At 40.3% G+C, this 27,412-nt stretch overlaps 1 protein-coding gene across 2 annotated transcripts; it reads left to right on the plus strand.

Annotated features, from left to right (window-relative positions):
* Window positions 1–2,264: 2,264 nt before the first annotated feature.
* On the plus strand, window positions 2,265–26,648 carry SAMD8 (sterile alpha motif domain containing 8). Of its 2 annotated transcripts, none has more exons than XM_063307675.1 (6): window positions 2,265–2,411; window positions 10,331–10,923; window positions 18,313–18,408; window positions 19,848–19,965; window positions 20,630–20,780; window positions 21,782–26,648. In XM_063307675.1, exons 2-6 carry the CDS (start codon window positions 10,340–10,342, stop codon window positions 22,084–22,086), a joined length of 1,254 nt encoding a protein of 417 aa, XP_063163745.1. In that variant the 5' UTR covers window positions 2,265–2,411; window positions 10,331–10,339; the 3' UTR covers window positions 22,087–26,648. The 2 variants fall into 2 exon arrangements, with proteins under 2 accessions (XP_063163745.1, XP_063163746.1); XM_063307676.1 differs by lacking the exon at window positions 2,265–2,411 and adding an exon at window positions 7,738–8,079.
* The last annotated feature ends 764 nt before the right edge of the window (window positions 26,649–27,412 follow it).

Consider the following 27,412-nt stretch of genomic DNA (forward strand, 5'->3'; position numbering starts at 1 on the left):
CTGCTGACCTGGCTCAGTGGAGCACTCAGGGCTGCTGGGCGGGGAGAGGAAGGTGCAGAAATGATATGGATACTATTTTGTCAACTTACTTCCTGGAAACTGTCTGTGTTGTTAAAAGCTGTACAGATGCTGTATTTGGCCCTTATTGGAAAAGAAATCAACATTTGATTTTTGATTTCATGAGAAATTGATGCTATGGAATACTTATTTAAAATTGGAGTTTTTTTTTAAACTGTGGGCTGAAAAGGAGATGATTGCTGTCATCAGTTAATATGCAATGAAACTTTAAAATTTTTTGAAAAACAACAAAAGGAGGAAAGTTGACCACAAAAGCTGAATAGCAATATATTCAGTTAAGATGGTATGTTCCTTGTTTGCCCCTGACACTAGCAGCCTCTGAAATGCTGGAATCTGCATTTGAGATTTTCATAGAAGCTAAACAAACATTTTCATTTTTATATACAAAACCCTCAGCGACTTTAAAAAAGTGAATTTCTATAATACTTGGGAATACAGAATTTAAAAATTCAGCTAGTTCAACAAAACGTATTTTCCAATGTATTGGATTTTCACAGTGGATGTTTTACAAAGCTGACAGTCATCTTATTAACACTGGAGTTGTAATAAATTTGAAGGAATACAGAATTAGTCCATAAGCTTTTGGCATGTCCATTTGTAGTTCTTTGTTGATTAGAGATCAATACTCTTGCGGACCAGGTTCTTGGAAGGAAGTTAAGGTTTAGAGATGTAAATGGGATGTTATATTCCCAAGATTTGGAACTTGTCAATTTATGAAGAGCTTTAGATGTATCTTGCCCCATTGCCAAGAAAAAATATGTTTTTGTATTCATAGAAAGATGTGTTTTTAAAATTTGGTTCAATGAACATTTTCAGGTCTTAGCTTTTGAGATGGCTTGGTACCAACAGAGAGGCAACTAATTCTCTATGATCTAGGTTTAATTCATCATTTAAAAATTGTATATTATATGAACTATGTTGAAATATTCCTTTTTTCTTGTCTTTTCTCATTGTTTTAGTTTTCACTGTTTTGTTTATCTAGTGTTTACTATATAGTCTTAACTTAATTCATTGAAATGAAAAGGAATTTAGTAGTTTTGTTTGCAAATACTGTATCATCTTGATTGCTATTTGGTTTAAAAATTAAATATTGCAGATTGCAAGAAGAACCGATCCATCATTGCGGGGCCAGGCGCTTCGGGCCCGGGGCCAAGCGGCAGGCGAGGCCCTGGCTCCTCAGCTGGGCCCCCTCGCCGAGGGGCCGGAACCTAGCGGAAGCCGCGGCGCTGGACTCCGCCCCTTCCGCTACGCCAGAGGGGCGGGGCGGGCGGCTTGGCCCGCCTCCCCGCGCGCCTGGTCGGCCAGGGCGACCCGTCGCCGCCGCTCTCCGTGGGATGGGGCGGGTGCGCCGCCGCGGGAAAGCGAGCCCCTTGGCTCGGGTTCCGAGCGCCAAGACGTAGCGGGGTGAGCAGGGCAGGGCTGGGCCGGGCAGGGCTGGCGCGGGCGGGACGGGACGGCGAGGAGCCTCCCTGTTAGGAGGCGCTCTACCTGGAGGGTCCTCGGTGAGCAGCCGGGCGGGCGTCCTGCGGCGCTTGGTCCCCGGGAAAGAGGCTGCCCTGCCGTGGGTTGGCTCCGCTGACCTGGCTTGGGGGAGCCCTCGGGGCTGCTGGCCGGGGAGGGGGCGAGGGTGCCAGCCCGGGGGAGCCGTGGGATCTGGGCTGGGAGGGGACGAGGGTGCCAGCCCGGGGGAGCCGTGGGATCTGGGCGTCCTTCTTCCCCCGGGTGGCTTTTCCGCCCTGAGGTGGGGCTGAAGTTCCGCTCCCAGTTGGCCGGGCGGAGGCGCCCCCGGCCCCCCCGGAGAGCAGACTCTGGGAAGACCTCCGTCATTTCAGGTCTGCTTGGCTCTTTCACAGGTGGGGAGGGGGGATCTGACTGGCCCTGGGCTCTGCAGACCAAACGCCCTCCAGATGCGTTGGTCCGTCCCTGGCCAGAGTGGGTAGGAAGTGGACAACGTCTGGGGACCTTGGGTTGTCCGACTGTGCAGCGACGGCCCTCTGCTCTGATTGTGCTGTGGGATGTTAGGCAGGTCTCTCGGGTGCGGTGCAAAGTTTGTCAGGAAACAGCTTTCCAACCTTTTAAAGATCATCAGGGGATCGAATGAATCTATTCTTGCACCTGCCTTGGCAGTTTCCTCCCATTTCTCCATAGACGGCATCACTGAGCATAATTTTCTCCTCCTTCGGAAAGAGGGATGATCCCAGTTTCCTTCCATACCATGACTGAAAGGATACTTTAATTTTGACTTTTGACTTTTCATTTTACTGTTATGTCCTGTATTTTTGTTCTTTTTAGAATTGCCATAAGCTGCCCTGAACGTTTGTACAAGTAGAAAGGTGGGGTATAAATTTAATAACTGGCAGATGAAGTTCTTGGCGAGAGCCACTTCCCAATCAGTGAATATGTGCAGCAGGGAAGCTAAAGTAATGTTACCAGGATGGAGCATTCTGGTAGTAAATGCGTTTGGACAAACTTTGACTAATGTACAGCGTGAGACAGAATAACTGTCTTGGAATTTTCCATCTTGTTTCTTCCTCTAAACAGCCATGTCAGCTTCCTTGGAACTGAAATGCTGTGGGGGGGGGGGAGATTAAATGTATTTTTATTCATTCATTCATTCATTCATTCCTCACATTTCTTCACCACCCATCTTGCCAAAGCGACTCTGGGCAGTTTACAATCAAATTAAAATAATAAGAGATTAAAATATCATAAAAAGAGATCCATCATAAAAATATAAAATATAAAATCCAAGATGGAGGAACAACAGTCTCAGTTAAATTCCTCAGGGCCTCATCAAGGCGCCAACCTCCCCCATGATCGACTGTCCCCCTCGCCCCAAATGAGGTGGCACAGCCAGGTCTTAACTACCTTTCTGAAGGCTGGGAGAGGAGGGCCTGCCTCACCTCTGTGGGAAGAGTGTTCCAAAGGGCGGGGGCCACGGCAGAGAAGGCCCCATTCCTGGACCCCACCAGTCGACAGTCTCTCATGGACGGGGTCCGTAACATACCCTCCCTGCCTGACCAGGCGGGACAGGTCAATGTAACGGGGGTGAGGCGGTCCCTCAAGTAACCTGGCCCCATGCCATGTAGGGCATTAAAGGTGATAACGAACACCTTGAGTTGGACCAGGAAACAAACTGGCACCCAATGCAGCTCGCGCAGCAAAGTTGTTATATGCGCCATCCTTGGGGCCCCCAAAACTGCTCATGTGGCTGCATTCTGAACCAGCTGTAGCTTCCGGATACTCTTCAAGGGTAGCCCCATGTAGAGCACATTGCAATAGTCTCTGTGGGGGATGACTAGGGCGTGAGTGACTGGCTGGAGGGCCTCCCAATCCAGGAAGGGGCGTAATTGGTGCACAACACAAAGTTGGGTGAAGGCTCCTCTGGCCACACCTGCCACCTACTCTTCAGTACATACATACATACACCTGCTCTTTGATAAATGCATACAAGCCCTTTTTTTTGGTAAATATAACTCTTCATTTCTACTTTACAGGCATGTAATTTAGCTGTTCATGAATCTCAGAAGTGTATATATATGCATTAGTAATGCTGCATTATCAAATGTAAACAGGTGGAGCTCCATGGGAAAATAGGCATACGGAAAGGATGGACATTGTAATGAAAGAAGTCTTCATTTTTCTGGCTTAAATATAAATAACAATTGGACAATTCACATGTTTAAGAAAAGAAAGCTTATGGGATAGAGTGTTCCGTACATAAGGGAGAGCAGTACATTTGGGCACCCAGTTCCTGTGCTTAGTGATAAGCATATTGTTCTACACAGGTTGCAGATGACCAAAGGAATGAATCTGCTTGAACTTGGTGGGCCTTCTGAATAGCAACAGAAGGCTACAAACTTGATAACATTAAAGAACATTCGCTGCTTTCAATTCATTTAATCTTTCCTGATCTCTAAGTGAACAGCTAGGGTGGCTTGGCTGCCTATTCCTCCACCCAGAACTAAAATCTGAAAGTTATGTGTTCTTTTAATTTTAAAACCTGTTTTGGATTGCAGGCTCTTTTTTTTTTTTTTAAACAAGTGGAGGACTTGTGGCTTTGTGTAAGCTTAGGAAATTTCACTATTTTTTCACGCAGTAGTTTGCTCCTTGATTGTAGGGATGGGTTTTGAATTTTTTTTTTTTTTTTTGGCCGTTCAGTCATGTCCAATCCTTGGCAACTGCCTGGACAAGTCCCTGCAGTTTTCTTGGCAAGATTTCAGAAGGGGTTTGCCCTTGCCTCCTTCCTAGGGCTGAGAGGGAGTGACTGGCCCAAGGTCACCCAGCTGGCTTTCTTGCCTGAGGCGGGACTAGAACTCAGGGTCTCCCATTTCTAGCCTGATGCCTTAACCACTAGACCAACTTGGCTCTTTTGAAACATTGATTTTACTTAAATAACTGTTAGAAGAACCTGACTCAAGCGTCAAGAAAGAGTTTGCTTTGCACTGAGGAACTGAAACTTTTGGTGGGATCAAAAAGGAAATTATTCTGTCTTCTGCAACTTATACATTATTTTCTCATCATGTCAGGAATGTTGCTTCTCTAATAATCTAGACAAATGCAGTAGCAATGCTAGGTTTTGTTAAATTGCAGGGTTGGAATTTGGATCTAAATGTTTTGTAGCAGAATAATTGCCTAAGACAATATTGCTTTAAGTACAACCAAAAAACAATCTTGTGTAAAAGGCCTTTTGACACTTGGGGGAAAGATAACAGCCTTTATTTCTCAACTTCCTCTGGATTTTTGTTTGTTTAATTTTCTTGGCCTTCACATCTCGCTGCAGCAAAATTTGATTTGAGGTTTTGGCCAGTATCACACAAATTGTCGGATGGTTCCTGCCTTCTAACGTGGCTTAATGAATACTGTTCATCTGATATCACTTTGATATTTTGTACCTAATATTCCTCAGTAAATATTTAGTAGTGATAATCATTTTGGAAAACACCATGCTGTAATCTGGGATTACTTGAATAGTCAAGACGTATTTTAGAGAAATGGTCTATCAGTTGTCCGATTGGGTTCACTGTTATTTGTTGCTTGTTCCTCGAGTTTGCTGAGTTGCAGATTTCTTGCCAGACTGTTACAGATGTGGGAGGAAAGGGGCAGCTTGCTTACCATGGGTTAGAAGCTCTGTGGGTGAAGTGTCCCAGATTCTTTTTTTCCATGCTGTTTGAAATCAAGGAAGGTTGCACAGCTAAGCTTTTGAGGTTGTGTTACAGCCCTACAGGCTGTCGATCTCCTCTCTGCTGCCTGCAGCTGGTAAACAGCCTTTGGAGGGTTGTCTTTTATGTTATGTGTATTGCTTCACTAGCCTTGAACTAGTTCGTTTGTTTTGGCTGTTGTATTAATTCAGTTGAAGCTGATTGCCGTATGGCATCGCGCAGTAGAATCACAAGGTGCTGCTGACAGCGAGGTAATGTTCAAGCCCTTTTTCCTTCCTAGAAGGGGGAGATGCTTTGGGATGTTGACTTTATTAAAATCACATTGCTTTAATGTTTGGGTTGCAGATACTACTAACTTCTGTTCCTATATTGGACAAAGCATTCCTTAGTAGCTTAAATCTAGATGATGATTACAAGACTAATCCTATGGTCCATGTGCAGCCATTGCATGTGTTTATCTGTAGGATTACATGATATGACTTCCATCCCAAGAAATAACTGAATTTGCTTTCCTATTCTTACATGGACACTAAACAATGCAGAAACTTCTATGTATGTAACATCTGGGTAGGGAAAATCCCTTTCATGATTGCATTACTAATTTTAAACTGACTGGTGAGCTGTATAAAAAGTATACACTGTCTTGATATAAGGGTATCTTTTATGAAGGTTGGAGATGTGAAGGCAATTTCAGAATTGGTCTAAGAGATGCTTCAAACCATCATAAAGAGTTGAGCGCTATCCTGTTTGCAGGTTCAGGGATATCAGAATATTTAGAAAATACCTTTACTATCAATTTTCCCCTTTATCAGCATTGGAATAGTGAAGATTTTTTTTAGATAAGAATGTGCGCATGTGTGGATATATTTATTGCTGTGTGGATATATGTATGTGCACACACAAACATATCCACAGATAAATATACACATGTTATTGTTGTAATATGAGATGGGTGGGGAAGAAATATGATAGAGAGAGAGAGAGAGAGAGAGAGATGCATACCTCTCTGAGAGTATTTGGATCCCTCACTGTAGGTGGGTCCGTATTTTTTTCTCTTCCTTGAAAGACATAAAGACAAAAACACCTTAGCAGAAGTACCCAGCTGACAGAGAGAACTTCTAAAATATGAATATAGTATATCTACTTTTTAATGTCTTGCTTGAAAACAACTCCTTTGAAAGAACTAGAAGATCCAGCTTTTTTGCAGCACTGACTTTGACACCAACATTTCTGAAGCGGCTCTTGTATTTCTTTCCAAAAGTCTTCAGTGGTTTTTGCAGGGGGAGGGAAAAGTTATTTTGTGGTCCTCGGGGAAAACTCTATTCCTTGGTGATACTTCCTTGACTTACTGAGTGTTGGTTACAGAGAAGGACATCCCAAGTGGATCATGCTTGGGGTTCGTTTCCTAATTATGAGTAGCTGTAAAATACCTTAAGCTGATCCAAAGGTAGGAATGAACTAGGACAATTGTCTATGACTTTGCCTGAGCTTTCAGGAGTAGTTTCAGCCTCCAGGGGCACATTTGGAAGTTTGAGAGCCTCTTATTCAGCCTTCCCACAACTTCACCTCCATCCTATCTGAATTCAGATTTCTACCCAAATCATTCCACACAAGATTTCTTACTTCTAATGTAATATCAGTATCAGATGTGGCTTCAGTTTTTGAAGCCTTATTTCCTGCTGGATCTCCTTATTGCAAGAAATGCTATTGCAAGCCAGTTGATCTTCCTGGTTTTGATTGGATCTCTCTACCACTGCAATTCCATAACTTCCAGCTGTATTCTTAACCCATTCTCAAGGCTGCCAGGTCTTGGGCAACTTTGTACATGACACCCTATACAAATTGTCTGAACCATATTATTATATAAATGTAGAGGCTTGATTGGAAGAAAGCAGTGGTAAGCTATTTCCATAAAGCTGCCAAGGAAACTTCATAGTAGGAGTCAAGAGTGACCTGAGAGTATTTTTACATTTATGATAACTACACAATGGACAATATTTATAATGTGGTTTGTATGTTTAATGTTGCTGAACATGATGTGCAAATCCATCCTAAATAAGAAACTGGCTTGCATCATGCTAAATTAAAGTCAGACCAACCATATTATGACTTAACATGGAAGTACAACATAATAGTACCACTTTGCTATATTTATATCCTTTATAAACTTCTCATATTGCTCCTACGCCATTCCCTTTTCTTGTTCTGTCTTTTATACATACTACCACATACACAAATTAATGACTCATCTGCTCTTTGCTCTTTGCTATCTTCTAGATTTCTGGTTGTAGAACTTGATCTACATGGTGGTTGTTAAACAGGATCCCAAGAATGGCATGAATTCTAAGGAGTTTCTGGGAAGGAAACATCCTTGTGGGTTGAACTGGTATGCTGATTTTGTAAAAAAAAATCAGCTAGGGTTGCCCACTGAGGAAGACTTGTGTTCCTGGTCTTGCTATCACCATAAGAAAAAAAAAAACCTAACTAGAAGAGCTTCAAAAGAAAACCTACACCCAATTTTAATAAGAAACCAGTTTGTGTCAGTTGTGTGATTCAACATTTTGGCTATATGTTGCTGTGATGAAAACAAATTTAGAACCTTTCCTGGGATGTCTGTTGACTGTTGTGAGCTTTGTACAATTTTAATTGTCGGCCTTCTTGTCAAAGATGGCAGGTACCAGATGCTGACTAAGCTTGTTTTCAGTGCTGTCATGTTGAGAAGGGTTTATTTTACTGCAAATCAAGACTAAATAAATTCTTGGAAATGTTACGTTGATTCTGAATATATGCAGAATTCATATTACAAAGAAAGTAGAATCCAGTCATTCTTCTAAAAGTGGTAAGCATTTTGCACTTGTGAGTATTTAAAATTTTTTTTGTCTTTCCCCTTGGTTTCAGTGTTATATTTTATTTCAAGGGCAGACTGTCCCAGGTCATAGAGGAAAATTTATGTCTTGAAATAGCAGGCCATAAAGCCTACTTGTCCTCCTCTACTTAGGGGACAAGTTTGAATGAAAGGACACTCCTGGTGCAGTTTGTCTAAAGAAGTGTTTCTCAACCGTGGCAACTTTCACATGTGTGGACTTCAATCCCAGAATTCCCCAGCCAGCATGAAGTTGAAGTCCACACATCTGAAAGTTGTCAAGGTTGAGAAACACTGGTCTAAAGGCTTCTTCCACGTGCTGTTTTATGATAGACCAGCCTTACTGCAGACTAGAACTGTGCAATGCTTGGATTCGGTTCCAACAGGGGAATGAACGTAGCACACACTTGCAACTCTTTAAGGCAACCCAACATTAAGTGGTCTCACTAAAAAAATACGGTGCAGACAAGTGCTACTCTCATGGTTCCCTACTCTCTTAAGCACCTTTCTAGAATTGCTTCTGAAGCACTGCACCACACTACTCCATACTGTTTAAGCCCTCTGACTTGGAGAGTGCAAGTAGATAAATCAAGATTAGTTGAACATTTCACATCAACCAGTATCTCTGATTAATGGTGGAGTCATAAACTAGGATTTGCTCTTGCTTGTGACTCAAGCTTGTGAGGAGAAGAAGAAGCTAGGAATTCCAGTTAATAAGTAACATTAAACCTCAGGGTGACAGGGCTCCCAGATTAGACAAGATGTGGAGTTGCAAAATCTTTTTGAGCTGGTGGACATATTGAGAATGTGGAGGACGCATGTCTTGGACATTCCTATAAAATAGCCCCACCGACCATGACAGCAAATTACAAAACAGCCCTTTAGTAAACCTCTGAGATTGCTTCATGGATGCTCTGGAGCAACTCATCTTGGTCTTCTTGGAAACTTGTGGGAATGCTTCCAAGCAGAGTAGGGGAGGCTAGTCTTTAAGAGTGTGCCTTTTAGGCTGAATCGTGGTTGGGAATATGAGGCTGGTGATTTTCTTTATAGCACAGTGGCCTCCCCTTTATCATGTTTTAATTAAATTAACATTAATAAGATCAGGTGGGCAGGGAATCTGGCAGTCATTAAGGGAGGTTTTGTTAGGATGTGACCTGGGGTTAGCTGCAGAAAAATTGGGGGGTGATTGAACAGCATAGATCAGTGGACTTGCTTGATCACAGTAAGCTAGCATTGCAAGGAAGCTGCTCCCTGGCCTATTGGCAGCCTCTACAGAACCCAGAAATGGAACCTTATTGCAGGTCCTTGTTGTGGGGATATTAATGCCATTAAAAAGCCCTGCACCTTTCCTACAGACAATTAGGAAGTTTTGTTTGTCCTTTTGGGCACTTAATAATTTACTTGGAGTAGGTGTTCATGTAGAAAAGAGGAATAGACATTAAAAACAAACAGTTTTAAAAAATACTCTGGAAAATTCACAGAACATTCTCCTCCCTCCCTTTTGCCTTTGATCCTTCCACTTCTCCATCCTTTGATACCTACTGTGGACTTTCTCCAAGTACAAGAGGGCCACTAATGACCTTTGATGTTTTTGTGAATGCTTAAGTAGCAGTGTTGCCACCCTTATTATACATTACATATTGTTCAGATACCTTTTTCCTATTTTTCTGGCAGTATCTGTTTTGTTGCCATTCTTTTGGAGAAATTCTAACTGAATTTTCTGGGAATCAAGGGCAGTTGCTGAGTTAATGCTTTAGAAAACTTACTTATTTATGAAAAAGCCTGAAGGAGAATAATTCCTTGGTATGCCTCTATTTTCTTGTTTATGATTCTTTTGGCTACAAATTGGTTGAGGCATTCGAATCTGTCCTTAGTGCTTGCCTGCTTTGTTTCAGTGTGATGGGGAATGTTAGTACCCATGCAGCTGATTCAGAAATCTAGTGGTGTTACATGGGCAGTGCCTAGAATGTGCAGTCCCTTATTATCTTGACAATTTTGTGCTGAGGACAGTCCCAAACTACATTTGAAAATGTTTATCTAGGCATAGATTGGCTTCTTTAGATGGAAACTGTTTTAGGAATTTTACCAAGGATGAGCAGATTTGTGATTTTATAGAAAAGCGAGATTTTAGAATCTATTAAGTATATTTAAAATATGTCCACAAAAATTAATTTACTAGTGGGTGTTCTTGTTATAATATTTTTCAACTTACTGATTTTTTTAGCAGGAAGAGAAAATGGAAAGCAACAGCTCACTTTGCATTCAGCGTTGGTCTACTAGACATGTGGCCAAATGGCTGAAGGAAGAAGGCTTTTGTGAGTATGTGGACGTTCTGTGTGATAAACACCGATTGGATGGGATTACACTATTGACGCTGACTGAATATGACTTGAGGTCTCCTCCCTTGGAAATCAAGATTTTAGGTGATATCAAGCGGCTTATGTTGTCAATACGTAAATTGCAGAAGCATCATGTTGACATTTTGGAAGAGCTTGGCTACTGCAGTGACAGCCCCATAGGTTCCCTGTCGCCCGTGATTGGCTGTGTTCAAGGGAGAGAATGGTTTTGCAACGGTGAAGTGCAGCGGGACTGTGATGACTGTGAACCTGTGTCTGATCTGAGTGCTGAGCAGTATCAGTACACAAATGGGAAAAGCAAGCATTCTGCAAGAAGGCTGAACCCGGAATACTGGAAGACGGCTTTGAGCTGCATATATGTATTCATTGTGTTTGGCTTTACATCCTTTGTCATGGTCATCGTGCATGAGCGAGTACCTGATATGCAGACTTATCCACCACTACCAGACATATTCCTGGACAGGTAAGAGCACTTCTAACTGTTAAACAGGCACTGTTGAGTAGAACTGAATTTGGCCCCTTTTCCAGGAAGCTGACTGTGCGCACAAACTTTTCTATAAGTGTAAACATTATAGGGAGTGTTACTTGTGTTACCTTGAATGCCGAGTCTTGCAACTGAGAAGCCCGTCTGGGAATCATCAACTTCATTCTGTTATTTATTTTTATGTATTTATTTTGCAAATCCAGCTGTGCTCTTGAGAGTACAGCATCAGGCTGGTAGGTAAATTCTGGGAATAGCAGTCCACACATCTTAAAGTTGTCAAGGCTGAGAAACAGTGACCTAGACAATATCCTGGCCACATCATAATATGTGAAATTGCCTGTGTGATTTCTATAGTAACCTGTATAACATATTGATTACTGTGTAGTTTTCTCAGTGAGGTTAAGTGACAACTGTGAAATCTGACTGCTGGATCCTGTCCACGTAGTATATTCTAGTGATGTGAACTGGATTTGTGTGAAGTTTGGATTCTGGGATGGAATGGGGAAATTCAAAGTGGATTTTAATTTGCCTGGGGCACAGCAGATGAATCTAAATCATATTTTTTCCAGTTCTGAGCCTTCAATTAAATTCCAGTCCCAAACCAAACTAACTTTTGTTGCTGATACCCAATACCATGGTTGGATGGGAGGAGGGACCTGTTGGGTTTGGTGTCTTTCTGACCTGCTCTCTGGTCAGAAAAGCATTTGTGGTCAGACCATTCTTGGACATAATGGTCCAAATTGAGGCAGGCCAGTTATTCACAGATCTACCTCCTAACCCTGATTTTACATCACAAGGGCTCTTTGGTGTGGCTGGCCCAGTGACACCATTTTGCAGCACAGCAGAATTTCCAAGCCCAGTGGAGCATTTTAAATGGGTGAGAATTCACTCCAGAATTCATAATTCATACAGATCTGTTGATTAATCCTAAAGACTATACAATAATGACACAATTATTGATCAGCCAATGGTACCGGAATTGTAACACCCTCAGTAAAATTAATGCTGCATCTTAATATTTAATGCATCCCTGGGAGTCTAAAGAATCACAAATTTGTCGAATTTATTTTGCCACAAAACAAATCAACAGAGTTCAGTTTATTTTTATTTGAATGAATAGCCACAAAAAAGAATGACTGTATGTTTGGATGATTCCTGTCTAACCTACTCGCCACTGTGATTGTGGGTAAGTTGCACTTTAGTGCTTACATTTTTTAAAATACAATTTTCCAGTTTGATTTTATGTGAGAACACACTGTTCTATAGCTCCATAAACAAAAGCTAGTTCTTGGTGTGTTCCTGCTGCAAATGAGTAGGAGAATCTTGTGGCAGCAGTTTGCGGTCCTCAAGCTGGCCAGATTATTTTCCCTACCATTCTCTGTTTTCATTCAATGTCATTTGACACTGGGTTCATTCTGCAGAAGCCATAACTGAGTGACTTATCAGGCTGAGCTAAAACAACAAAGAAGCTGTATTGTGCCTGAATGTTATCTATGACCCAGGTCATTGAATTTAGGCATGATTTTAATCATTGCTTTACATTTAAGAATAACAGAAAGATGAATTGTTGAATGCCAGATGTTATTCTGGGATAAATTTGTGGCATTCAGGCTTTGGGAACCTGTGAGACTAACCAGCAAACAAAGTGAGAAATGACAGTAGATGTCTCTCTGATTGCCCCAGCCTTATGACCTTTAGTAACAGAAAGACATACGATTGCTGAATAACTAGTCATCTGGTGATGTCAAGGTACACCCCCCCTAAATATGGGTTACAGAGAATGATTGCAAAACACTTCGAAGACAAGGCTGAATGTTTCTCTTGACCAGAAAAAGACCTGTGGTCATTACAATGCTTGAATAGATGAGAGCAGACAGTTATCTTGGTTTAAGCCAATATTTACTTGGTTCCCTACTCTTTGAGATGTTCATTCTTGTGAAGAGACAACTTTTCTAGTAGTAGACTAAATGCCCTATTCTTTCCTTTCAAAGAAACATATATAAGAAATGGTTATGAATATTTCAGAATGATTATGGCTGCCTACTAACGATTGTTTTGTAAAATGGGTGATGGTTCTTTTTTTTTCAGTATATATATCTAATTTTATTAAAAGTTTTAAAAAGGAAGATAAAAACTAATACTAACTAATATAAAGTAGGAAAGAAAAAAGAAAAAGAAATCAAAGAGAAAGCTAAAAGTGCAAGAAAGGAAAAAAGTAAAAGAAAATTACAACATAACTCTCTTCTTTCTATAGTCTATTCTGTCTAATCGTCAAAACCATAAATTCCCCATGCCTGGGGTGGGGAGGGGAATAGTCATTCTTGGGGATGGCTGGTATCCTAGAGTGGCCCCTTATACAGTTGTAATCAAAATTATTTTACCCCCATTGCAAATCAGGTTGATTGTCAAAAAGTACAGACTTTCAGCTGTTTGCAATGAACAAATCAAACAAAAGCAATTGAAATGACACAACACAACGAACGCTTCAAGTGGTGTCCCCAAATTCAGCGGAAAATGCAACTTACAATGACTTCTCCAGTCTCAAAAGTATTCAACCCCTTCATGGCAAGCATCTTCAGTACTTAGTAGAGCACCCTTTTGCTGTGATGACCTGCTGCAAACGAGATGCATAGCCAGACACCAGCTTCTGGCAGCGTTCCTGAGGAATCTTAGCCCATTCCTCATGAGCAATGGCCTCCAATTCAGTAATATTCTTGGGTTTGCGTGCTGCAACTGCCTTCTTCAAACCCCACCAGAGATTTTCTATGGGGTTCAAGTCAGGTGACTGTGATGGCACTTAGAATCTTCCAGGACTTCTTCTGCATCCAAGCCTTAGTGGAATTTGAGGTATGCTTGGGATCATTGTCCTGTTGGAAGGTCCAATGGCTCCCAAGCTTCAGCTTCCTTACAGATAGCATGACATTTTCTCTTAGGATTTCCTGATACTTCAATGAATCCATCTTGCCATCCACATGCTGCAGGTTTCCAGTGTCAGAGGATGCAAAGCAGCCCCAGAGCATCACCGAGCCACCACCATGCTTAACTGTAGGCAGAGTGTTCTTTTCAGTGTATGCTTCATTCTTCTTCCTCCAGACATACTGCTGATCCATCAGGCCGAAATGTTCCAGTTTTGTTTCATCACTCCACAGAACAGAATCCCAAAACTTCTGTGGCTTATTTATATGATTTTGAGCATATTGGAGCTGACTTTTCTTGTGCTTTTGGGTCAGTAGTGGTGTACGTCTTGGAGTTCTGGCATGGAAACCTTCTGTGTTTAGTATGCGCCTTACTGTGCTCACTGAAACCTCAGTGCCTGTTGCCACCAAATCTTGCTACAGGTCTTTTGCAGTCACTCAAAGTTTTCTCTTTACCTGCCATCTCAGAAATCTGGTTGCAGCCATTGACAGCTTCCTTTTTCTGCCCCGTCCAGGTAGTGTAACCACTGTTCCTTTAACTTTGAACTTGTGAACTATGCTTCCAGTGGTGTCTCTAGGAACATTCAGTGCCTTCGCTATTTTTTTGTATCTTGTTCCTTGTTTGTGAAGGCTGATGATCTCTTCTCTTACCTTTTTGAACCATTCTTTTGACTTAGCCATACTGTATTTCTAACATGCAGTCAAACGTGACACTCAGCAAACCCCTAGCCAGTTCAGGTATTTCATGTGTTCCAGCTCAAGAACACCTGGTACAACTAATGAAGCCCTTGATTAGGTGTGCTTGAGACAACACCTGTTTTGCATACTGTATGTGTGCTGTTGTGATGGATTCTGTTCAGGGGGTTGAATAATTTTGCGACTTGAGAAGTCATTCTAAGTTGCATTTTCAGTTGACTTTGGGGACACCACTTGAAGCATTCGTTGTGTTGAGCTATTTCAATTGCTTTTGTTTGATTTGTTCACTGGAAACAGCTGAAAGTCTGTACATTTTGACAATCAACCTGATTTGCAATGGGGGTTGAATAATTTCGATTACAACTGTATATTCACGGACTGAAGTAGAACCTTACTCGCATCTGGATTTTATTGCATTTCATATTTTTAATCTTCTCTTTATATCTATATGTAATGTATTATTTATAGGTTGGATTGAATTTAAATTTTATTTTTATTGTAAACCACCCAGAGTCCCTCCTCAGGAGGGAGATGGGCGGTGATAAAAATTTGATAAATAAATAAAACCATAAGAATTTTTTTCTGTTTTCCACAAAAAGTCCATAAAGGGTTTCCAGTCAGCAGTAAATGTAGATACTGTCTTTTCTCTAATAAAAGAAGTCAGTTTGGTCATCTCAGTGAGTTCCATCTTCACCAACCATTCCTCCATTGTAGGTATTGCTGAATCTTTCCATCCTTATGCATACAATAATCTCGCTGCAGTTATCATATACAAAAACAAAGTTCCATGACTTTTTTCCAACTATTTGTCCATCATTCCCAAAAGAAAGACCTGTGGTCTCAATTATATATTAATCTTTCAAATCCTCTGAATCAGTGTTATGTATTTGAATCCAAAATTTTCTAGCTTTTTTACATGTCCACCAAGCATGATATATGTCCCTTCCTGTTCACATTTCCAACATAAATTTGAAGTGCCTTTATACATTCTAGACAATTTCTCTGGTGACATATACCAACAGTGCATCATTTTATAAAAATTCTCTTTAAGATTGTAACGTAATGCAAATTTCATTCCTTTCAACCACATATTTTCCCATTGTTCCATCTGTATGTTATAACCAAAAAATTTAGCCCACTATATCATACATCCTGTCATGAGTACTGATGGCAAGCAGGAGGGGGCCTCTATCCAGGGGGGAAAACGCATGCGTAGTAGTGAGAAGTTGAGCAGCCATTCAAAGAGACACAGATCAGACCCGCCTTGACTTTGGGGTTTATCTGTCTGGGTTTTTCCCACACTTCTTCAGTTTGTTAGGATTTTCTGTCTTATGTAGCAGTAATAAACACTAGAGACCTACTCCTCGTCTCAGCGTGATTCCTGACTGTTAGGACACATCCTTTCATTTCTTCTTCTGTTTCAAATTTCAATAAAAGTTTATACATTTTAGCAATTACATGTTCATCATTTGTAGATAATTCCATTTCAAACTCAGTCTTCCAATGTTCAAAGCCATAAACTCTTTTGTCTGCTTTAATAGGCAAATTAAAGTCTTTTTAATAACTGTAAATAAGAAAACAATTGGCAACTATGTCCATCTTCTCTTGATTTTATTTTGTATTCCCCTTGACAAAATTCTAGCCTCTCACAATAAGTTAGCCATTTGTGTTTGCCTATTTTTTTTCGTCTATAAAATGCTGCTTGTGCTGAGAGCACAGCCTGGATTTGTATCTATTCCATATTCTCAGTATGGCACATCTAACATAATGATTTTTAAAATCCACATTAACCTTGACTCTCGTACCACAGATACCCATGCCACCCTAATCTCAGGTCATATCCTTCTAACTCCAGAAGCCTTCTGTTTCTCAGCAGCACCCACTCTTTCATCCAGACCAAACAGCTAGCTGCAAAATACAATTTCAAATCAGGTAAACCCAGTCATCCTCTTTCCTTTGCATCCTGTAACACCTTATATTTAACTCATGGTTCTTTCCCCTTCCACACAAATTTAGGTATATCCTTTTGCCACTGTTTAAATGGTGCATCCGTTGTCAAAACAGGTATTGTCTGAAACAAAAACATCATTCTAGGCAGAACATTCATTTTTATTCCAGAAATTCTCCTCAGCAGTGACAATTGTAGTTTCTCCCATCTTAACATATCTTTTTTAACTTCATTCCATGTCTAACATAGTTATTTTAAAATAACATGCAGCTCTGTACTTCATACACTTACTCTCCATATCAGCAGAGTAAATAAAGGGATCACTGAATACCATAGCACAGATGACTGAATCACCAGCACTTGTTTTAGAGAGAATAATTCCTGGATCTGGAGATTTTTCACAAGATCTCAGCAAGATGAAGCTCTCCCTTAGGTGACCATATACAAGTGAGGTACTTCTTCATGTGATTGCAAGATAGCAGAGTGGAAGGGACTCACGTCCTGGTGGAAGGACGGTACTGTGCTGTCTATAGATACCAACACTGCCCAAAGTGGTGTGCTAGGTAAAGATGCTCAAGCCATTGGTGAATTTAATTGCCCCTTTCTAGTCCAAAGACTGTGGTTCTTCACCTTAGATGAGATGAGTGATGAGCCACCTTGGTGTTTTTCCAAATGCCCAAACATCCTGTCTCAAGCTTTGATTCTGCACCCAGACCTAGGCTGGCTATAATTTTGTGCCTGAAAATGAATTGGAATGTCTCCTGATGTTCAGCCTTAAAGGTCTTGCAGTAAAAAACATCTTGGCCTCTAGGCACCTAGTTTGGCTTGGCTTTGTACCATGGTGCAAAAGACAGAGATTTATGGGATCAGCACAGATCCAGGAAGTATTTGGATTCCTCTAAATTGGATTAAAGGGGAGGGGGAGCAAACAGCTAATATATTACACAGTCAGACAGCTGCCTTGGGCTCTGTTTTCCTGGAGAGACAAGGGGCATTAGCTACTTTCAGAGGTGCAAGCCTGCTGTTACCCCTGATCACTCATAGAACTCATTTAATTCATGAGTTCTTATTATTGTTCTCTTCAAACTCATCTGACAGATCTCATTAACATCACTTGGAAGACATCCCTATCTTGGGCTAGGGGCGGTTACCTATGTATAGTCCATGAAGACAAGGTGATGCTGTGACTGGATCCCTACTTCATGCCCGAAGTCAGTTCCAAACTCCACCAAGCTTAAGCAATTGTGCTCCCCAATTTCTGCCCAAATTCTTGCCAAAAAATAATTTTACTCCTTGTTCAATACAATAAAAGTGTATCGCCCTACTAATATTTCTAGTATTTGCAATAGAACAATAGAAGGAATCTAGCTGGCTGCAGTTCCCCAATTATTCAGTTTTCACTCATGCATCCTGTGTCACTTTCCTTTTCAATTAGTGAATCAAAGTATTGCTTTGATTGAAGATAAACTTTTGATTGTTTGCCACACAGATTACTCCACTACTTTGCATATTTTGGGTTGCAGTAGTTTAAACAGAAAGTAATCCTGTGTGGCTCCTTGCTGGAATTTTTTTTAGACCAGTTCAGCAAAACTCTGATACAGATATATGGTATTGTTTGCAAACTACAAGTGGCCCTTGGTATGCTATTTCTGAATATCAACCTTAATTTTACACCAATCTATCTCACATGAATATGCAACACAATTGTGCATATACATAGTTTTTGAACAGTTTTACATCTTCCATTTAGGCTGAAGTCAAAGATTTTGACATGGTTCACATAATGCTGTTTTTCTCTTCTCTTCTAAGTGTCCCTAGAATACCGTGGGCTTTTGCCATGACTGAAGTATGTGGAGTGATTCTCTGTTACATCTGGTTGCTGGTTCTCCTCCTTCACAAGCACAGGTAGTTCTGAAATAGTATGCTATGTCCAAATTAAAGACAGTGTGTGTTTTTCTGCTATCCATCGTAGTTCCAGAGAAACAGGGAAGAGAACTTATTTACTATTAACGGGGAATGCTAACGTTTGTTTCCCACAAAGAAACCATCCACATGAATGGGGATTCACAGATGCTTTAGCCATTATCACAAAATTGATGCGTGTGAGTTGCATTACTGGTTGCATGGTATGCCAATCTAATAGTGACTTATATTGGTATGAAAAAAGATGGTTGCCTATGGCACATGCACATGTATGTAACTGCTATTCCCTGGATTCTCTTCCAAAATGTCTTTACTAACCTTGAAGGCTTAGTAAAGTTATCATGAGTTTTTCTGCCAGAAGGAGATGTTTATGTCAAGAAGAATCAAATGGAACTGATGTTGTGGACAATCCAAAATGTTGGAAGAGCAAGACATCATTTAGGGTGGGGTTGTTTTGTATTGCTAATTTGTTTAAACCCTATGGTAGACATCTTAAAGGTAGAACTTAACCATGGTGGGAGATTGCATTTCCACTTCTTGGCTGATTGGATAAATTTCACATGCAGTTCATATTATATTTAGTGTAATGCTTCTAGATAGGGATCCACAATTTTTGGTAGCCAAGTCTAATTGCAATCAACTGCATCTTGCTATGTCCATATCCTTGTTCTATATCTTCCTCTGAGATCAAAGATAATCTCTGTTACTCTTCTAGGTCTGGACCTATGATAGAGGTTTGTTGTATAGTCCCCTTTGGAGATGCTGGGATCAAGCCTGATTATGAACTTAGTTTGTACAGTCATTGTTTCCTGATTTACATGTAACTTGTAGCTTGTGGCTTCATAATGCAAAATTTTAAGCTAAGCATGTAAAGAAAAGAGGAAATGCTCAAGCTAATGGTTTGTTCCCAGTCTAATAGATTGTCCTATCTTTCATCTCAAGGAATAGATGAAGTTTCTTAAACAGCATTGCAGGGTTTTTTTTCATATTTGTAATCACATGAAAGTCCTTAAACCAAATATTTATTTTCGTGGGATCACCTTGCAGCAGCAGAGGACAGCTGCACGGTCCCAAGAAACAATGAGGCTGCTTTAAAGAACTGCAGACAGGTGCTATGTGAGTGCATCTTTTTCCCTTCAACTCCAATGTGCCACATAGCCCTAGCATTCAATGCAGAGAAATTGTGCCCACTCACCAAACCAAAGGCTTGGATCCTAAGATGAGTTAAGTTAAATAAGTTTCTGGAAGAGACTCTTCAGCCCCGTGGTACCCCACACAACCACCTGCACTCTCCACAAAGCATGTGTGGAGGGGATCCCTCCAGAACAACATGGGATGGCGATGCTGGTAAAGTTAGGGATGGCAGATAGTCATCCCATGAGCTTTCTAACTGTTAAAGCACTCTGGCTTCTTGTTTCTAGATCTATCCTTTTGCGACGACTATGCAGCCTGATGGGAACTGTGTTCTTGTTGCGTTGTGTAACAATGTTTGTGACCTCACTGTCTGTGCCAGGCCAACATTTGCAGTGTTCTGGAAAGGTAAGTCAGTGAGTCTCCAAGATCTTGAGCAAAGACCTTTGACCTCACCAGCACAGTGATTTTTTAACTGGATATATCAAATTAGGATTACCATGTGCTCTACACAGATTCAGTCCTAGTATATGGAAGACATACTGATGAACTCTTATGTTTACTGGCACAATATGGAAGCATTGAGTATTGGCAAACTATTGTACAACATGGGAATGTTAATTGAAATATTTACAGGTTGGTTATGCCAAACCTGATGGAATATATTTTTGAGGACTTTGAGCCCTTTAGAATGGGATATAGAAGTAACATTATTAAATATGTATAAAGCTCTTACGCAAATTGAAGAGTGATTTTTTTTAAATTAAAGCTTTATTAATTTTTTCAAAGTATAATTAAAGAGTGATTGAAAGTATGCAAATCTAGGTTAACTGTCATACCTTACGCCAATACCTGAGCTGAATATATAAGGTATTGTTAGGCATGATAGTGTTCATTCAGGAATGAAGTCTGCAAAGTATTATTAAGAGGTAAATGCTTGGTGCATCCCCTATGGAAGAAAGTAAAATGCAAGCTGCGTTTACTTTACTGTGGGGGAAATGCCGCATTGATCTAAGGTCTTGTGTGTTCTCAATGTGTTCCTTTCAAATGTTGTGCATGATTCTAATTCTAGTTATATGGCAATGTGTGGGCAAAACTTCAGCGAGCCTTTGCTATTTGGAGTGGATTTGGCATGACGTTAACAGGAGTGCATACCTGTGGAGACTATATGTTCAGTGGCCATACTGTTGTCCTGACTATGCTGAACTTTTTTGTTACTGAATGTAAGTAGAGAATTGAAAATAGAACAAGATTATTGTCTAGCTTGCCCCAACTTCTGTTCCTCCTTTCTCTTTCTGGTTTTCTGCAGCATTTCTTACTCAGCAGATAAAGCAGTGGCACTTCAGGTGTTGCTAAACTTCAACTCCCACCATCCTTTCCCCCAGAGGTCATGTTGGATGGAGCTGCTGGGAGTTGTAGTTTGGCACTTTGTACCTAGGCTGCCTAGTTGTGAAATGAAGATTTCAGTCAGTGGGGGGGAAAAACCAGGTTTCAGCTGGAGAAACCAGAATCTAGTAGAGGTCATTAGCATTAGTGGCTGACCCCCATATTGGGTAAGCATACTTAGAAAAGACCTATTGAATGCTGCATGTTCCAATAATGTATGTCATTTGTGTTTTAGAAGTACAAGCAAAAAGGATTTATTTATTTATAATTTTAAAACATTTCACTGACAACAGCATTCATGATCTGCATACTAATTCTGTGTTAAACTAGCCTCTTACTTACAAGAAATGTAATACAAGCATCATGAAAAGTAGCTATGCCTGTGCAGAGCTAACTACTGTTGGTGTTCTGGAAATTAAATCATAAACTATAGGCAAGCAGATGTCCTGTCCTCAGGCTTACAGTCTAATGGGCGAAAGAAAAGAATGAGAATGGAAGATAAATATAGCGGAGGGAGATCAGTTCAGCTATCTTGACAAGGCAGGTTATTACAAGGCCAGAGTCCTTGAGAGTTGGGCAGTATATTATTATTATTATTATTATTATTATTATTATTATTTTCAAACCAGTGAGGTCTATGTTGCTCTTCCCCTTGCTATTATTCCTGCTAAGAGAACAAGTTCCAGTAGTTTTCTAATATTTTTGATGGGAACTGTTCTGTTCCATAGCAGTTACTGAAGCTTCCTGCTTGCTTCTAGTTCACTGTCTGTCCAGAACATGTCTAGAACACAATTGAAAGTTCCAAGTCATGGGTGGTTGACTGCTGTGTTCCTTTTAGATACCCCAAGAAGCTGGAACTTTTTGCATACATTGTCTTGGGTGCTGAATCTGTTTGGGATCTTCTTCATTTTGGCTGCTCACGAACATTACTCCATTGATGTCTTCATCGCCTTCTACATCACCACAAGACTCTTTCTGTATTATCATACACTGGCGAACACAAGAGCCTATCAGCAAAGCAGAAGGGCCAGGATCTGGTTTCCCATGTTCTCCTTTTTCGAATGCAATGTCAATGGAACAGTTCCAAATGAATATTGCTGGCCCTTTTCAAAGCCAACCATATTGAAAAGATTAATTGGCTAAAAAATATCCAGTTTAATTTACATCGGTATGAAATACCTGCAACTAACTTTCTTCAAGAAGCATTGGACAGAAAGGGTTGCTGTCACCCAGAGCATCTCCTCTGGCCTTGTTCATGCTGTCCTGGCTACAGGGCTCAAAGAACAACAACACATTGCCATTTCTTAAATATTCAGGCAAAGTTGTTAAGCTGTAATGAAGTTCTGCATGAATGTGGTGAGGTTAAATTGCTGCTCCAGCAAATCTTGTAGCTTCCTTGTTTGGAGGATCTTAAATTGTTCTTTACTACAGGAATAACTTCAGATCCAGATACTACCTGAGTAGCTTTTGGGTCTGTTTGCACATCATGGGTAACCATAAATGGCTGAGTATTGACTATCTCTGGTTTGCGCCCTATGGATGGCCCTTTGGCTTTGGTGTGGATTCTGCTCGTGACTTATTAACCATTTTGAATGGGTAGACACACAGTTCAAATGCAAGACAATACTACTTCCAGTCTGGATAAAACTAATAATAGCAATCCAAGAGTAGCTTGTGTCCTGCATTTGGATGTTTAAACGTGAGGAAAGTTTAACAAGCTAGCAGTGGAACTGCCTTGCTCAGATTGCTTATGGAAAGAAAGAATGCAGGCAGGTAGGGCTCTAGCAGGGTACATTCACTGCTTAACTATGTAATGCTTAAATGTGATGTGCAAACACGGTTACTGTTTCTTGGACAAAAACTAATACTGACAAATGTCATAGTCGTTCAGTAATTGCCTCTAAAGGTTTATTTTAGCAAGTAACTGGGTTGGGGAACATTTACCCGGTGGACTGAGTTCCAAAGCCTTCAGTATGAAAAATACATGCTGTATTAATAAAAGGGGCAAGGTGAATGATACTAGAACAGGCTTCACTGACTTAAGATAAATGAATTAATACTGTTCTGTCATCCAGATGTCCTGAGTGTTTACATTTCAATAAACCGGTAAGAAATACATTATCTTCTGAAATGAGGTTGATTGAGATTTAGTGCCACGACTCTTTCAGTGCAGTATTAAACACTTATTTAAATCTGTGCATGCTTTTTAAACTTTAACGTTAGGGTAGTAGTATTGTTAAATTGGGAGACAAGCAAATAATGTCACATTGAATAAAGGAAGGGTGGGGTCTTAATGGAGTTTGGTTGAAGCATATGGTGATGCACTGAACAGCTGTTTTGGGAAAGGAGGTTCTTTCCCTCCCCTTCACTGTAGTCTTCAAAGGTATCTGACACTGGCAGAAGTTGAAATTTAATTGGCTGCTTGAGAAACTTCTGAGGCTCTTAGTGTTGCAGGTTAATCAAAGGAACTTTTGTGGAATAGACCAAAGGCTTAAAGTATGAAAGCAAGCAAAACACTTGGCACTTGGAGGTCCTGGCAACCCCCTATTTGCCTGTGAAATCTAGCTTTCATAGAAATTACTCAGATTTGTTCTTGATCTTTTGAACCATCTACTCAATTTAAAGTTGGGAGTCCCAATAGCTTAAAAATGGGGTTTGTTTTTAGAATGTTGATTAAAATGAGTTCAGGGTACAGCCTTTCAAAAAAAGTATTGTTATTTTAAATCTGGAATGCAAGATTGGACAGTTCAGCACATGTTGCTCATTCTTTGAATTCACTTCCATTGTATGCATTACTATGTACCTGTACAAAACTGTCCACACAACTGGACTTTTTGAATCATACTGCACATACGGGTTATCCATTTCTAATTTATAATTTTAAACTTGACATTAAAAGTTGTAGTCAAGTCAATTATAGAGTCTTGGTCATTAACTTTATGGAGTGCAGTAAGTTTCAGTGACCCAGAATAGCCTGTCTGTCCTTGTTTCAACCAGTTAACACTGAATTTTCTGGTGGAGGTCAGATGACTCAACGTAGCCCAACTGCAACCTTTTTCCAGTGCCTCTTCCTGATAGCTAAACTAATCCAACCTCACAAACACAGAATTGTTTCCAGAGCTGCGAATTGGCAAGAGGCATGTAAGAGACCACAAATGCATTCCTGTTTGATTCTGTGCATTGTGCTGAACATGGATTAATATTGGTAGGCCTAAAAATACAGGATTTTGCTTTGAACTTCAAGAAACCTTTCCAAAAATCTGCTGAACTAAAATTAGAGGCACATAAAACTTCCTCATTCTGCACCTTAATAGTATTTTCATCCAAGAACATTGTATAGTTTCTAGCAATATTTAATATTGCCACAGTAATACAGTACAGTATTCACTTAAATGTCTACTTTGGTATCTTTTGTGCCATTTCAAGGTGAAAATATTCTCCTTGCAGAGAATAGTTTGCCTTATTTTTCACAAGTTGCCGAATGTTCCAGAGAACGTTCTGAAACTAAATCCTTTCTATAAAGCTATTTCTATGCACACTGGCACTTAATTTGCATTGTTAGTATTCCTAAGTCCAATGCATAAAGAAATTGGGCAGAGGGTCGTCTCCCAGTATGTTAGACTGCAGCATCAATTTTATGAAAACCAGAAATACAGAAGCAGCCTCAGATGTTTCTATCAGCTGAAGTAGCAGCTTTGTATGGTTGTAGTGATGGGGTAAACAATAAGGTGAACGGTTTGTTACATTTTAAATGCAATAATATTGCACCTTTTGTGTGGCACAGCGGGAAAAATTAAAACAATTTTCTCCCCCCACTTAGAGCAACACCCTTCACTGTTTACCTGATCTTTGCTCACTGGCGAAAGTGCAAAGGAGCCTTCTTTGTAGCACACAGAGTTGGCTGCTTAAAACAAATCTCAGTAAAATATAACTGTGAATGCTGGAGAGAAGCAGTCTGTCCCTAAGTTTACAAATGCCTTTGGGGATGGAACAATGCTTTACCCACCAAACGTATTCTCACGTTTACAGTTCAGATCCACAGTATTATGTTGCTAGTTCACCTGGAAACAATGCAACAGAACCAGGGATATTGGAACAAATGTACAGGGACACAACTTGATGACCCTCTAGATAAGCAGCTTCGATGATCTGTCTATGTCTGGGCAGTGCCATCTGTATCTTCAGGCAGAGGCTGCCTTGATGGAAGACTTCTCGGTCGAGAGAAAACTGTACAAAGAATTCTGCCTCTTGAAGTCTTAACTAATTTGTTGCTCCTAGTATGACTTACGTGCAACTTTGAAATAACATGTTGTAATGATAGTTGCGTTTGCACCTTGGATTCTAATCAAAATTAGCCATTCTATGAATTGTAGCATTATAGTCTGGAATATCTCATCTTAAATTTAATGCCAAGTTTGTTCATTTTGAAGGTATATATCATACCTACTTCCCCAAATTGTTCCAAAGTGTAATACATTTATACTGTGGATTTCTCCTGTTGAAAAGGTCAGATTTGATTGTTAACTTTTGACTTAGAGAAGTAATATATATTATATTACCATTGTTTTCTTAATTTTCCAAGCAGGATTCTCTTTGTTTGTCTTTTGTTTGTATTTGGAGAGGAAAAGTAGTAAAGTAAGACCAATAATTTCAAAAGCCGGCATGCATTGTTTTGTAAATCAGGGGTACCTCATGTACTTTAAAGGGTATCAGTGGGCAGTAACTTAACCTGATGCCCTCGGAGTTAGGTTTCCCTGCTCTTGGCACCAAGCACTATCTAGCCTGTTAAGGAACTATTCCAAATGGTAAAATGAGGACTGTAATGTGTCCTGCTGTTGCCCTAGCACTTGACAGATCTTTAAAGTAGTATTTGAATACACCCATTATGCAATCACCAACTTCTTTTAATTTGGGAGTGTCAATATAGCCACTCCAGGATCCTCTTCCTACTTTCCAGTAGAAACTTAAGTAAGTAATGTGTGGAAGTGTGTGCTCATTGGTCACTAAAGCAAAGAGCACCTGTGACTACAAAGCTGGCCACCATGTGTTGTATTGGGCAGTGGTTCCTTGCTGGAAGGATACAAAGAGGAAAATGGAAGTGTTAAGATCCTAAAAACACACATTTTTCAGGTGGGAATCTGTGAGTTGTCTTAGTCCCACTTTCTGATTTGTATTGTCATATTTATTCTGATCTGCTAAGTCTGGAAGTCCAACACAGGGATATCACTTGATCATGACAGCATCTCCTGGCTAAAACCAAGGCTTCACAGGCCCAGATGTATCACTGCCATCATGGTGGAGGGCTCTCTTTCAGTCCCAAGGGGCCTGGCTTGGCCTGAGGGTGTCTGACTTAAAGAACTATACATTTCTGCAGTTCTCTTTCCTCAGTTATATGCTAAACATAGTTACAGTTTTGCTGTTTTGATCAACAAAGCCAAGGCAAGAGGAGAATAATGATTGGGCTAAAGCTGTTGGCTTGATGTACGGCACAGACATTTTGCTTTCAATCTTTCCCCCGTCCCTAAGAACATGGTGGTGTTTGAAGACTTGAATATTCCTTTTACAGAACAGTTTGAAGCACAGATGTTGTGTAAGTAAAGGTGGAATTCGTTCCAATGTGAACATGGATTTAATTTATATTGTTTTGTATGTCTTGTGTTAAATTGTTGAAGCATTCAATAAAGATTAACTAAATTTAAGTGATATACTTTCAGTAACTGTCTAATAAAAACAAAAGTCTCCTTTCTTTCACAGATCATTACTCCAGAGTTCAACTTCACAGGTTCTAGAATAGCCATTTGCAAACATACTGCAAAAGAACAGTTTGAATGCGGTGAGTTGATTTAGACAGCTTTTGAGCACCCAAATATTTCACTTCCTCCACTTTAGCTGATCTGAACTTTTGTTCTAATCAGCCTTTGCTGGAATTGAGTAATTCTGCTGCATCAGGAGTGATTAAATCATCCCGACACTTTTCCTAAAGAGGCAGTGGTAGCCAAGTCTCAGAAAAGCTACGTCTGAGATGACACCTGACACAGGAATACCATTAGCAGCCAAATTACATTAACTACAAGATGCAAGAATGTTAGGATCTTGTGCAAAGATTAATGAGACTAAATTCACATTTTATGGTTTGCAACATACAAAGTGTGTCCCAGGACCAAGCTTGTGTTTAAGGAAAGACTTCCTGAGTCATTGCTCTGGTCATGTAATTTTTTTGAGAACAGCAAAGAAGTAGTTTACCATTGTTGTCTTTCTCACCTTGACAGTCTGTTGATCCTCCATCAACTGCTAACCAGCTCTGACCCTGCTTAGCCTTTTTGAAATCAAACACTTGCTGCCATCTGCTGATGGACTTGCTTAAATTAAGCTTTCAGTCATTCTAAAAAACAGTATTTGCCTTGTTGACCATGCATGTGAACATCAACCAATTCCCCAGTCCCAGACTTGCCTGTGAGTGCTGGTTTGA

The sequence above is a fragment of the Candoia aspera genome, chromosome 6, assembly GCF_035149785.1.
Source record: "Candoia aspera isolate rCanAsp1 chromosome 6, rCanAsp1.hap2, whole genome shotgun sequence".
Taxonomy (NCBI): domain Eukaryota; kingdom Metazoa; phylum Chordata; class Lepidosauria; order Squamata; family Boidae; genus Candoia; species Candoia aspera.

Excerpts from the sequence above, each read along its gene's own strand:
- SAMD8 (XM_063307675.1), top strand. The coding sequence starts at position 10,340 with ATGGAAAGCAACAGCTCACTTTGCATTCAGCGTTGGTCTACTAGACAT. Across the intron at positions 10,924-18,312 it reads CCAGACATATTCCTGGACAG|TGTCCCTAGAATACCGTGGG; the intron begins GTAAGAGCACTT and ends TTCTCTTCTAAG. Across the intron at positions 20,781-21,781 it reads GAACTTTTTTGTTACTGAAT|ATACCCCAAGAAGCTGGAAC; the intron begins GTAAGTAGAGAA and ends TGTTCCTTTTAG.